Source organism: Phlebotomus papatasi, chromosome 1 (assembly GCF_024763615.1).
Source record: "Phlebotomus papatasi isolate M1 chromosome 1, Ppap_2.1, whole genome shotgun sequence".
NCBI lineage: Eukaryota > Metazoa > Arthropoda > Insecta > Diptera > Psychodidae > Phlebotomus > Phlebotomus papatasi.
This window is the reverse complement of record NC_077222.1, coordinates 64938825-64951509: the sequence shown is the minus strand read 5'-3', so window position 1 is coordinate 64951509 and position 12685 is coordinate 64938825. Positions and strand designations below refer to the sequence as shown.

The following is a 12685-nucleotide window of genomic DNA, read 5'->3' as shown; positions in this document are numbered from 1 at the left end:
TTTCTTGGAGGAAGCTCCAGAAATCCTCTGACCACGGAAGGTATCTGAAGAGTCTTGGGCATAATATGCAAGAAAATCCCAAAAGATCTAGGATTTCTTGGAGGAAGCTCCAGAAATCCTCTGACCACGGAAGGTATCTGAAGAGTCTTGGGCGTAATATGCAAGAAAATCCCAAAAGATCTAGGATTTCTTGGAGGAAGCTCCAGAAATCCTCTGACCACGGAAGGTATCTGAAGAGTCTTGGGCATAATATGCAAGAAAATCCCAAAAGATCTAGGATTTCTTGGAGGAAGCTCCAGAAATCCTCTGACCACGGAAGGTATCTGAAGAGTCTTGGGCATAATATGCAAGAAAATCCCAAAAGATCTGGGATTTCTTGGAGGAAGCTCCAGAAATCCTCTGACCACGGAAGGTATCTGAAGAGTCTTGGGCATAATATGCAAGAAAATCCCAAAAGATCTGGGATTTCTTGGAGGAAGCTCCAGAAATCCTCTGACCACGGAAGGTATCTGAAGAGTCTTGGGCATAATATGCAAGAAAATCCCAAAAGATCTGGGATTTCTTGGAGGAAGCTCCAGAAATCCTCTGACCACGGAAGGTATCTGAAGAGTCTTGGGCATAATATGCAAGAAAATCCCAAAAGATCTGGGATTTCTTGGAGGAAGCTCCAGAAATCCTCTGACCACGGAAGGTATCTGAAGAGTCTTGGGCATAATATGCAAGAAAATCCCAAAAGATCTGGGATTTCTTGGAGGAAGCTCCAGAAATCCTCTGACCACGGAAGGTATCTGAAGAGTCTTGGGCATAATATGCAAGAAAATCCCAAAAGATCTAGGATTTCTTGGAGGAAGCTCCAGAAATCCTCTGACCACGGAAGGTATCTGAAGAGTCTTGGGCATAATATGCAAGAAAATCCCAAAAGATCTGGGATTTCTTGGAGGAAGCTCCAGAAATCCTCTGACCACGGAAGGTATCTGAAGAGTCTTGGGCATAATATGCAAGAAAATCCCAAAAGATCTAGGATTTCTTGGAGGAAGCTCCAGAAATCCTCTGACCACGGAAGGTATCTGAAGAGTCTTGGGCATAATATGCAAGAAAATCCCAAAAGATCTGGGATTTCTTGGAGGAAGCTCCAGAAATCCTCTGACCACGGAAGGTATCTGAAGAGTCTTGGGCATAATATGCAAGAAAATCCCAAAAGATCTAGGATTTCTTGGAGGAAGCTCCAGAAATCCTCTGACCACGGAAGGTATCTGAAGAGTCTTGGGCATAATATGCAAGAAAATCCCAAAAGATCTAGGATTTCTTGGAGGAAGCTCCAGAAATCCTCTGACCACGGAAGGTATCTGAAGAGTCTTGGGCATAATATGCAAGAAAATCCCAAAAGATCTGGGATTTCTTGGAGGAAGCTCCAGAAATCCTCTGACCACGGAAGGTATCTGAAGAGTCTTGGGCATAATATGCAAGAAAATCCCAAAAGATCTAGGATTTCTTGGAGGAATCTCCAGAAATCCTCTGACCACGGAAGGTATCTGAAGAGTCTTGGGCATAATATGCAAGAAAATCCCAAAAGATCTGGGATTTCTTGGAGGAAGCTCCAGAAATCCTCTGACCACGGAAGGTATCTGAAGAGTCTTGGGCATAATATGCAAGAAAATCCCAAAAGATCTGGGATTTCTTGGAGGAAGCTCCAGAAATCCTCTGACCACGGAAGGTATCTGAAGAGTCTTGGGCATAATATGCAAGAAAATCCCAAAAGATCTAGGATTTCTTGGAGGAAGCTCCAGAAATCCTCTGACCACGGAAGGTATCTGAAGAGTCTTGGGCATAATATGCAAGAAAATCCCAAAAGATCTGGGATTTCTTGGAGGAAGCTCCAGAAATCCTCTGACCACGGAAGGTATCTGAAGAGTCTTGGGCATAATATGCAAGAAAATCCCAAAAGATCTGGGATTTCTTGGAGGAAGCTCCAGAAATCCTCTGACCACGGAAGGTATCTGAAGAGTCTTGGGCATAATATGCAAGAAAATCCCAAAAGATCTAGGATTTCTTGGAGGAAGCTCCAGAAATCCTCTGACCACGGAAGGTATCTGAAGAGTCTTGGGCATAATATGCAAGAAAATCCCAAAAGATCTGGGATTTCTTGGAGGAAGCTCCAGAAATCCTCTGACCACGGAAGGTATCTGAAGAGTCTTGGGCATAATATGCAAGAAAATCCCAAAAGATCTAGGATTTCTTGGAGGAAGCTCCAGAAATCCTCTGACCACGGAAGGTATCTGAAGAGTCTTGGGCATAATATGCAAGAAAATCCCAAAAGATCTAGGATTTCTTGGAGGAAGCTCCAGAAATCCTCTGACCACGGAAGGTATCTGAAGAGTCTTGGGCATAATATGCAAGAAAATCCCAAAAGATCTGGGATTTCTTGGAGGAAGCTCCAGAAATCCTCTGACCACGGAAGGTATCTGAAGAGTCTTGGGCATAATATGCAAGAAAATCCCAAAAGATCTAGGATTTCTTGGAGGAAGCTCCAGAAATCCTCTGACCACGGAAGGTATCTGAAGAGTCTTGGGCATAATATGCAAGAAAATCCCAAAAGATCTGGGATTTCTTGGAGGAAGCTCCAGAAATCCTCTGACCACGGAAGGTATCTGAAGAGTCTTGGGCATAATATGCAAGAAAATCCCAAAAGATCTAGGATTTCTTGGAGGAAGCTCCAGAAATCCTCTGACCACGGAAGGTATCTGAAGAGTCTTGGGCATAATATGCAAGAAAATCCCAAAAGATCTGGGATTTCTTGGAGGAAGCTCCAGAAATCCTCTGACCACGGAAGGTATCTGAAGAGTCTTGGGCATAATATGCAAGAAAATCCCAAAAGATCTAGGATTTCTTGGAGGAATCTCCAGAAATCCTCTGACCACGGAAGGTATCTGAAGAGTCTTGGGCATAATATGCAAGAAAATCCCAAAAGATCTGGGATTTCTTGGAGGAAGCTCCAGAAATCCTCTGACCACGGAAGGTATCTGAAGAGTCTTGGGCATAATATGCAAGAAAATCCCAAAAGATCTGGGATTTCTTGGAGGAAGCTCCAGAAATCCTCTGACCACGGAAGGTATCTGAAGAGTCTTGGGCATAATATGCAAGAAAATCCCAAAAGATCTAGGATTTCTTGGAGGAAGCTCCAGAAATCCTCTGACCACGGAAGGTATCTGAAGAGTCTTGGGCATAATATGCAAGAAAATCCCAAAAGATCTGGGATTTCTTGGAGGAAGCTCCAGAAATCCTCTGACCACGGAAGGTATCTGAAGAGTCTTGGGCATAATATGCAAGAAAATCCCAAAAGATCTGGGATTTCTTGGAGGAAGCTCCAGAAATCCTCTGACCACGGAAGGTATCTGAAGAGTCTTGGGCATAATATGCAAGAAAATCCCAAAAGATCTAGGATTTCTTGGAGGAAGCTCCAGAAATCCTCTGACCACGGAAGGTATCTGAAGAGTCTTGGGCATAATATGCAAGAAAATCCCAAAAGATCTAGGATTTCTTGGAGGAAGCTCCAGAAATCCTCTGACCACGGAAGGTATCTGAAGAGTCTTGGGCATAATATGCAAGAAAATCCCAAAAGATCTAGGATTTCTTGGAGGAAGCTCCAGAAATCCTCTGACCACGGAAGGTATCTGAAGAGTCTTGGGCATAATATGCAAGAAAATCCCAAAAGATCTAGGATTTCTTGGAGGAAGCTCCAGAAATCCTCTGACCACGGAAGGTATCTGAAGAGTCTTGGGCATAATATGCAAGAAAATCCCAAAAGATCTGGGATTTCTTGGAGGAAGCTCCAGAAATCCTCTGACCACGGAAGGTATCTGAAGAGTCTTGGGCATAATATGCAAGAAAATCCCAAAAGATCTAGGATTTCTTGGAGGAAGCTCCAGAAATCCTCTGACCACGGAAGGTATCTGAAGAGTCTTGGGCATAATATGCAAGAAAATCCCAAAAGATCTGGGATTTCTTGGAGGAAGCTCCAGAAATCCTCTGACCACGGAAGGTATCTGAAGAGTCTTGGGCATAATATGCAAGAAAATCCCAAAAGATCTAGGATTTCTTGGAGGAAGCTCCAGAAATCCTCTGACCACGGAAGGTATCTGAAGAGTCTTGGGCATAATATGCAAGAAAATCCCAAAAGATCTGGGATTTCTTGGAGGAAGCTCCAGAAATCCTCTGACCACGGAAGGTATCTGAAGAGTCTTGGGCATAATATGCAAGAAAATCCCAAAAGATCTGGGATTTCTTGGAGGAAGCTCCAGAAATCCTCTGACCACGGAAGGTATCTGAAGAGTCTTGGGCATAATATGCAAGAAAATCCCAAAAGATCTGGGATTTCTTGGAGGAAGCTCCAGAAATCCTCTGACCACGGAAGGTATCTGAAGAGTCTTGGGCATAATATGCAAGAAAATCCCAAAAGATCTAGGATTTCTTGGAGAAAGCTCCAGAAATCCTCTGACCACGGAAGGTATCTGAAGAGTCTTGGGCATAATATGCAAGAAAATCCCAAAAGATCTGGGATTTCTTGGAGGAAGCTCCAGAAATCCTCTGACCACGGAAGGTATCTGAAGAGTCTTGGGCATAATATGCAAGAAAATCCCAAAAGATCTAGGATTTCTTGGAGGAAGCTCCAGAAATCCTCTGACCACGGAAGGTATCTGAAGAGTCTTGGGCATAATATGCAAGAAAATCCCAAAAGATCTGGGATTTCTTGGAGGAAGCTCCAGAAATCCTCTGACCACGGAAGGTATCTGAAGAGTCTTGGGCATAATATGCAAGAAAATCCCAGAGGATCTGGGATTTCCTAGAGAGGAGATAGGGAATCCACTGACATGATATTTTGGAAGTTGTATTCCAACTTCTACGATGTAATACAATTTCTACGTTGTATTCCAAGTTCAAAATTGTAATACAATTTCTACGTTGTATTCCAACTTCAAAATTGTATTACAATTTCTACGTTGGATTCCAACTTCCCCGCCCCCCCAATAGTGATAAGTGGTTGAAATGATGATGATGATTGATGATGATGATGATATTCCAACTTCAAAGATGTAATACAATTTCTACGATGTATTCCAACTTGTACGATGTAATACAATTTCTACGTTGTATTCCAAGTTCAAAATTGTATTACATAGCTATAAATGGGCCCTTACTCTCTATTTTGACAATAAAAAAGTGCACGCCACCTACAATCTAGTCGAAAATCCACGTCCCATTCATCCCCTTTCAGGTGTCCCAAACATCCCCGTGTGTAGTTTTGGTATTTGAAACCTTTAAGTAAAAAACAAGAGCGTATAATCTCTAAAACTTTTATAAAAATATGTTCCCAGATTACACTGCTATCTAATGAGATAAAATAGAGGAAAACTGAGACGTCAAAATATACAATTTTTATCAATTTTTAAAAATGTGATCATAGAATTAAAACAATAAAACTGAGGATATCCATTCTTTTAGTCAAGCTTAATATTGTTTACGATTGAACATCAAAATTCTGTCAAAAATGCAATTTTTGACGAAAATTTCTCAATGTGTAGAGGCCTTTAAAGAAGCCTACATCCAATCTAGGACTAAAATATTATAGATAATAAAACGCAAACTGTGACTGATTGCAACATGGAACCCGAATTCTAAATTTTACAATAAACCATTTCCTCATTGCCGATGATTAGGTTCTTTTGGGATCTTCTAAGGACAGGCTTCAATATATACACTTGACCTATTTGTTAATGACTGTAGTGAAACATTTTTGTAAATCATTGTTGATAAATTGAAGATATTATTATTTTCTGGACATTCAGAGCAATGCACTCTACGTGTTGGTAGAGCCCAACTACCTCAGAATGTTATTCACGAATGATAGTAGGGGAGACCGGGGAAGAATTAGCCAGCAATTGAAATTTTTCTTTGCTTGTAATTTTTGGAAAACGTTTTTGAATCCGACTGATAAATATTTCAATAAATATGAAAGGAGTACTCTGAATAAATAGTAACTAATTTAATATTCCTTCTGAAGAAAACTATAATACTCCACTATGGTGTAACTCTCCGTGGCTAATTCTGTCTCGGTCTGCCCTAGTATAGGCGCTGAACTCTAACTAAGTGTAAGTCGGACAGGCTTCCGCAGTAAGGAGGAAACTTAGCAGAAGTGTGGTAAGTCAATCTTCAAACTTCATCTAAATTATGTTGGTTTTCTAAATTGAACCCTATTCTGATCTGTAATCATGTCTCATGGAATATATAGATAATAGCCGAGGAACCTCCGTGTGATTAGTTGATCAATCGCAAAGATCGATTGAGTAACATAGCCATGAGTGAGGACGTGAAGGTCAATGTATGAATGAAAAAAATTTCCCATAAAAGAGCTATCCTGACCATTATGATAACAGTCGATATTGGGGCAGACCTAGGACAATGTGACCCTATCTAATTCAGTATCTTGTTTGGAAATGTCTCCAGAATTCATCCTGAAAACTTTCTAAAAATGCCAAAGGATCGAGAAGGAGCGATTGCTGGCCTGAGCGTTCTATGCAAGTGACTCTAGTAGGTACAAGGGGTACAGGCGATTGAAAATGAATAAATTAAAAGATTTTATTATTTCTCGTCAAAAACTTTTCCTTTACAACTCTATGTGGTGTAGTAGTTCGTGACCATGAATTTCACACCGGCGTCGATTGTGTTTTGTACAAATTTTCACTTGAACTTGCTCCTCTCAATTTCCCCTAAAAAAAAACTTCTCTCCGTGTCTAAAGAAATGTTCTAACCCCTAAAAAAAGAAGTTAGTATGAGGAAGAGAAATGTTTCAAGGGAAGAGAGAAAAAGAGCACAAGAGATATTCGAACCTGCAGAAAGGAAACCTTCCTTTCTACACTGACACTCTCAGGGGTTGACACGCATGTTCCATTCCTCTTCGTCATACCCTTGTTGAATTCCAGCAGAAGTGAAGAAAGACAGGTGAAAAGAACCCAAGTATGGAAAGCTGTCGGCCAAGGAGGGTTGGAGCTTTAAGTACGACAAGTGCATATGAACGCAAAAGCTTCTTTTTTTGTATCATCGACACACACACTATAAATGGAACATATTTATCTTGACGTTCACACATTCAAGCTCATTTTCACCCCTTTCTCACACAACTCGCACACATTCATCCCCCCAAGTGTCCATTTTTAGCTCCATTCCAATTCACTCTGAAGCACCAAAATGTTTGTATTATGTGCTATTTTATGATTTACGTTTTCCATCACGAGTGATAAAATTATTTTAACCCTCTCTCTGTATATGCACTCGAAAATTTTCGTTTATCAACCATAATTTGAACATCAAAAAAACATGATGTAGCTACAGTCAAATGTTGCGGAAAATTGTGTAAATACATAGGGAAGTAATTTTAATTAAAATCACACAGAATATCATGTGCAGAAAGCTCTTAAGGGGAAATACTTCAGGAAGATAGTATAAATGTGCAAGTGGAAAAGTTCATCGAACCTCCTTATCGATTGCTATTGAAACTCATCTATACAGGTAGCATTATTCAGCTGATATCCCCAAAACTAGGTGCTACAATCAGCTGAAGGACTATTTACATACTATTTTGTTGCAACCATATTATTCTCTTCCACGTAACCTCGAAGGTAAATTGGATAATTGGAAAGATATTACCCACTGACTGTGATCAAAAAACAAAAATGATTATTGATTGTCTTGTTTTCAATTCCAAAACCAGAAAAAGCCATAAAAATTTCCACAAAAGAGTTTTTAAAGTTGTGCGGAAAACAAGTCCATTTAAATTACATCTACATATTATTTATCTGCTGGAGAAAGCGAGAAAATAGGTCAAGAAACTTTAATTTATGGGATATTTCTTGTGACTTATCTCACCACTATTGTGGTGAAAAACTGCAAGGAAAACACGTGGAACTTCCCCATGTTTCACGTGTTGAAAAGCTCCATCGTTTACGACAAAGCTCCTATTCAACGTGAAACTTTTGAAAGCTCAAGGCAAAATACAACCCTTCAGAGCTTTTAGAACACCAAAAAGCTTTCGTGCTAGAAAGTTTACTCCCTATTCTAGCTCCGAACCCAAAATCTCTTAAAAAATTATAAGAACATTTTAAATCTTGGTTCAGGGATACTCACATGATATCACCAAGTTTCAGTCTCGTCTGGATAAGAGCGCAACTTTTGTGGTCGCTTGTTGTCACAGCCCGTCGACGGCGTGCGGGAATCCGGGGTGGTATTGGTCCATCACCGTGCTCCAGCGAGAGGCTCAGGTTTGCCCCCAGCCTCACCATCGGTGATGATCCTCTCCTCCTGGTCGACACATGTCGACCAGCCACGCCACCCAACATCCTGCCAAATAATTCAACAGTCAGTTTTATTGATTGCAAGCAAGGAAGAGATAAGAAGGGTAAAAAAACGTTGAAGTACCTATTTCTTATAATGTTTGGAATAGAAAATAGAGCACTACAATCGGATTCATAACATAAGTATTTAATAAAGTCAAAATGTCTGAATTCAGTAAAAAAATCAATTTTGTTAACAAGTATTGCTGAAATATTAAGGTTTCTTACGTTTATTATCAATATTGCCTAGTCAATGATGAATAAAAGAGTTACACGACTATCTTAGTTTTATTTTATCTCGTTCTTTTTAATACTAACAAAAATATACATTTTACTCATTTTCTCTAAATATTAAGAACTTTATTGGTTTCGAGAAGTTTATGAATAATTTCAGTGTCTTTACAAAATAGATAAACAAACAGACAATCAATGTGAATTTTCAAGATTTTAGAATTATTGGAAGTCCCCATAAAGACACCGAGTCATTATTTCAAATCTCTTTATCCCTATTCTTCTGGTAACATACATGCGGACAGACGGACAAACTATGTGACAGTATTTTTTAAGAAATCGTCTGTTTAATAAAGATATGCCAATATAATTAATCCCTGGGAACGAGTCTCTGGAAGTGATTAATTTTGAGGGAAAAATAAATAGTTTGAGGAAGGGTGGAGAAGGCTCAAACACATGATTTTCGAAAATAGAAAATTTTGGATGATAAATTGATAAGATATTCAAATAGTTAATACGGAAGAGAAATTAAAAAACTTACGATGATTTTATTCATGTTTTTTAAATAAAATAGTAAAGTAAAAGAAATGAAATAGCGGCAATAATTAGAAGTAATTTGAATAATAATAAAAAAATATATGAAAAAGTAGAATTTGGGCTGGAAATTTTAATATTTAAAGAAGAAACCCCTTTCAGAAGAGATCACTCCCGAAACCGATTGCAATCCATACCAAAAATATTCCCTCGGCATAATTTTCAGTTTTTCTGACTCTTAATAATATTTACTAATAGTATTTAGCTTATATTTACGATTATTAAAAAAAAAAAATAGATCAATTTTGTTATGTTTGGTGATTTTTGATATCAGAGCATCTTTTGTCGAAAAAGCTCATTTTTGACTTATCCCCAAATTATAAATTTTGTAGCTCATGTATTTTCTCAAATCTTGTTTAAAACTATTCTTAGGTTTATATATGAAAGTATTTCAGTCAATAGAACTGGTTATTACATCGTTTTCCCGGTCCAAACCAGGTGTATTTAAATTTACGAAGGGTGTATTTAATGTTTTGAACGGTACTGTAGATAATGAGCCTAATCACAAGTAGATTTTGATTCTCCAATAGTGTCTTGGATGAAAGGTAAATGGAACTCTATTTGCACAAAAAGTCGTTGAAGTTCGAAGAATTCAAATTCAATTTCGAATTTTCATATTAAATTTTCGAACAAGGTGGGGAAAATTTATCAAATATCACACTAAAAAGCTGGCAAAAGGGTTACTCAGTGATTATGGAGTAATTAAGTAATAGGACAAGAACAGCAAGCGTAGTTGTTCTGCTTTTTTCCTCACAACAATGTGAAGACCGTCACATTTTGACACTTGAGAACTTCGAAATTCGAACAGGATGTACCTCATCCACCTTGCGGAATTATCAAGAAGTAAGAAAGTCTCTTTTTTGGATCTTCAAATAGATTTTCGAATTTTTCAAGATCTACTTCTGTACGGAAAGAATCCTTACAATTGCCATCCAATTTTCACTGGTCTCTAATATTGTCCTGCTTCCCGATATATCACGAAAATTTGTTATAAAACATTGTCATATTACTATAAAATTCTACTACAGAATTAGCTGGCTGTAATCCATTGCTTTTCAAAATTTTATATGTTCTTATATCGTCGCTTTGATCATCAAATGTCGTGAATTACACTGCTACTAAATCATAAATTCTTATCATAATAGACAAATACACAATTTATACAAGCAATGCTGATTTAAGCAACGAGTGACGAGCAAGTTACGACAATCCCTGATCAAAATAGCTATATGTAATAAAGGGAAAAACAAATGATCGAAATTCAGATGAGATAAAAATTATTTACATTAAGAAGTTTATTCCCACTGAGAAACTTAACAGTTTTAATTTTATTACTAAAAGATTTTCAAATCAAAACTGATTGACACTAATAGGGGCTTTAGACCTAAGGCTTAGCCCTATGGCTTAACTTCTTTAATTTCTTATCAGTCAAGAATTTTTAGACAATTTGAACTTAGGATTGTATTATTAAAGACAAATGATCAATTACATTCTGAAAGACCAATAAAATTAATTGGTATTTATGATTTTGAGACCTCCGGGAACTGGGCTAAACCTCTAGTATGAAGACCGCTTAAGTCTTACTTGAATTTTTACAAACATTTTGTTAATCGTTTTTGCACATTTTTTGTTTTACCAAACATTGGTCGAAATATTGACCAAAACTTCTTTCTCCATTTCCTCCATTCGAATGGGTTTTCTCTAGATATCTTGCAATATGATTTATTGGGAGACATTATCCCATCTCCTCACTTCAATCCAAGAAATCCAAATAGGCACCATAAAAATTCTTGTATCACATCATTTCTCGTATTTGGTAACGAAGGTAACATCTCAAGAGCTATACTAATTTGAACAACTCAGAGAAAATTCATTGCTCACCGTCAACAGGAGGAAACACATTAGAAGGAATTTATTGAGAGAAAGGGAAAAGCAAGAAAAGGAGCTCATCCATAATTTATTGATCAATTGCTGAGCTATCGAAAATGGTCTTGAAACGATTTATTATTTGTGCCAATATTATTCATTTCAATCAATTCGCAAGTAACTTGTTAGTCACCACTCCTCTCTGCAATCTGACTAGCATTATCACCGACACAAATTTACTCTCCTATGCTATTTTAAGAATTAAACAACATTGAGATTTGAATATAGCGTTCCAAATACATAAATTAATTACCACATAAATCATTTGGCTGGGCAATTCATGGTAAGAATACTTCTCAAACAATAAATTTCATGACTTTCCATATATTACACACCAGTGAGAAATTACATGTAAAACCAATAAACTCCTCACCTGATGCTACATATAGTTATGTTGTATGTATTTAAATTTTCACAGGAGGCGTAAATCCCACTGTGATTGTACACATTTAATGAATGTACAATTAACAATCAGAACCCAGCTATTAAAAATCTATTTACATTCCATTGCATTTTAAAACCATTCAACCTTTTGTGCGATAAGCAAGCTTTTTTGCTATAAAAAGCTTTAAAAAGTTAAGGGTCATGAATTTATAAACTACTCTGTATACTCAACTTAAAATAAGTTTAGTAGTAAATGCACAATTTGAATTAATGAAGGTAAGAATGTACAAAAGCAGAGGAAGATAACGTAGGGGAGACTGAGGCAAAATTTGTGAAAACGAAAATTTCAATATTCACTATTTTCTAAAATAAAATAGACTGTGGCTCGAAATTTTTATTATAGATAGCCTTTATGAACCTTCTTAAACTTTTAAAAATTTCAAGGGATTCGAGGAAGGATTATGTAAAATAAAAGATTATAAAATTTTGAGCCCTATTTTTGGAACATTTGGCTTACAGAAAATATAAATACTGATTAGATCAATTTAAGCACATTTCTCGTTAAGATAGAAAAAAATTATCTTCGACAAAGTTATAGGAATACATTTCCTGTAAAAATATGTCTCTTTGATATTTTTAACGTTTGTGAGAGTAAAGCGTCACAAATTATCCGAAGACTGACAAAATTTGACCCAGTAATTTTTGAGAATCTCCAGAAAATCGACTTTTAGAAAATGATTCGAAAATCACATTTCTTTCGATATAGAGGGAAATTGTCTGCTGCAATGTTGTAGAGCAGTAAATTTCCTATAAGAATAGGCTAATAAGGCTAAATATTCTCCGAGATCAACCTGAATCTATTTGCGCCCCAAATTCTCCTAAGCATGATTATTTTATTTTAGTCGGGTTTCTGAAAAAATTTTAAATTTTCAAACGGAAAATAAAATTTTATACTGCAAGGAGCATCTTAAAAATGCCAGATTTTACAATGTGGGTAGTATTTTCCCAGTATTGTTAGATAAAAATAGAGTAGGGTAAGTATGCCAAATTCCGGCCATCTTGCAATTCCGGCCACCTTTTTTATTCCTCGAATTTCCATGAACTTTTAGATTTGACGTACTCTAGAGATTATACAATGAAAAAGAATAACAAAAACTGTAGCTTCG

At 37.2% G+C, this 12685-nt stretch overlaps 1 protein-coding gene across 1 annotated transcript in view; it reads right to left on the bottom strand.

Moving 5' to 3' along the window:
- The window catches only part of LOC129799824 (voltage-dependent calcium channel type A subunit alpha-1-like), a 108511-nt gene extending 100121 nt beyond the window's left edge, over window positions 1–8390 (bottom strand). The window contains exon 1 of the mRNA XM_055844055.1: window positions 8179–8390. Within this exon, the coding sequence (XP_055700030.1) occupies window positions 8179–8390 (212 nt within the window). The remainder of the gene's footprint in view (window positions 1–8178) is intronic.
- Window positions 8391–12685: the final 4295 nt, after the last annotated feature.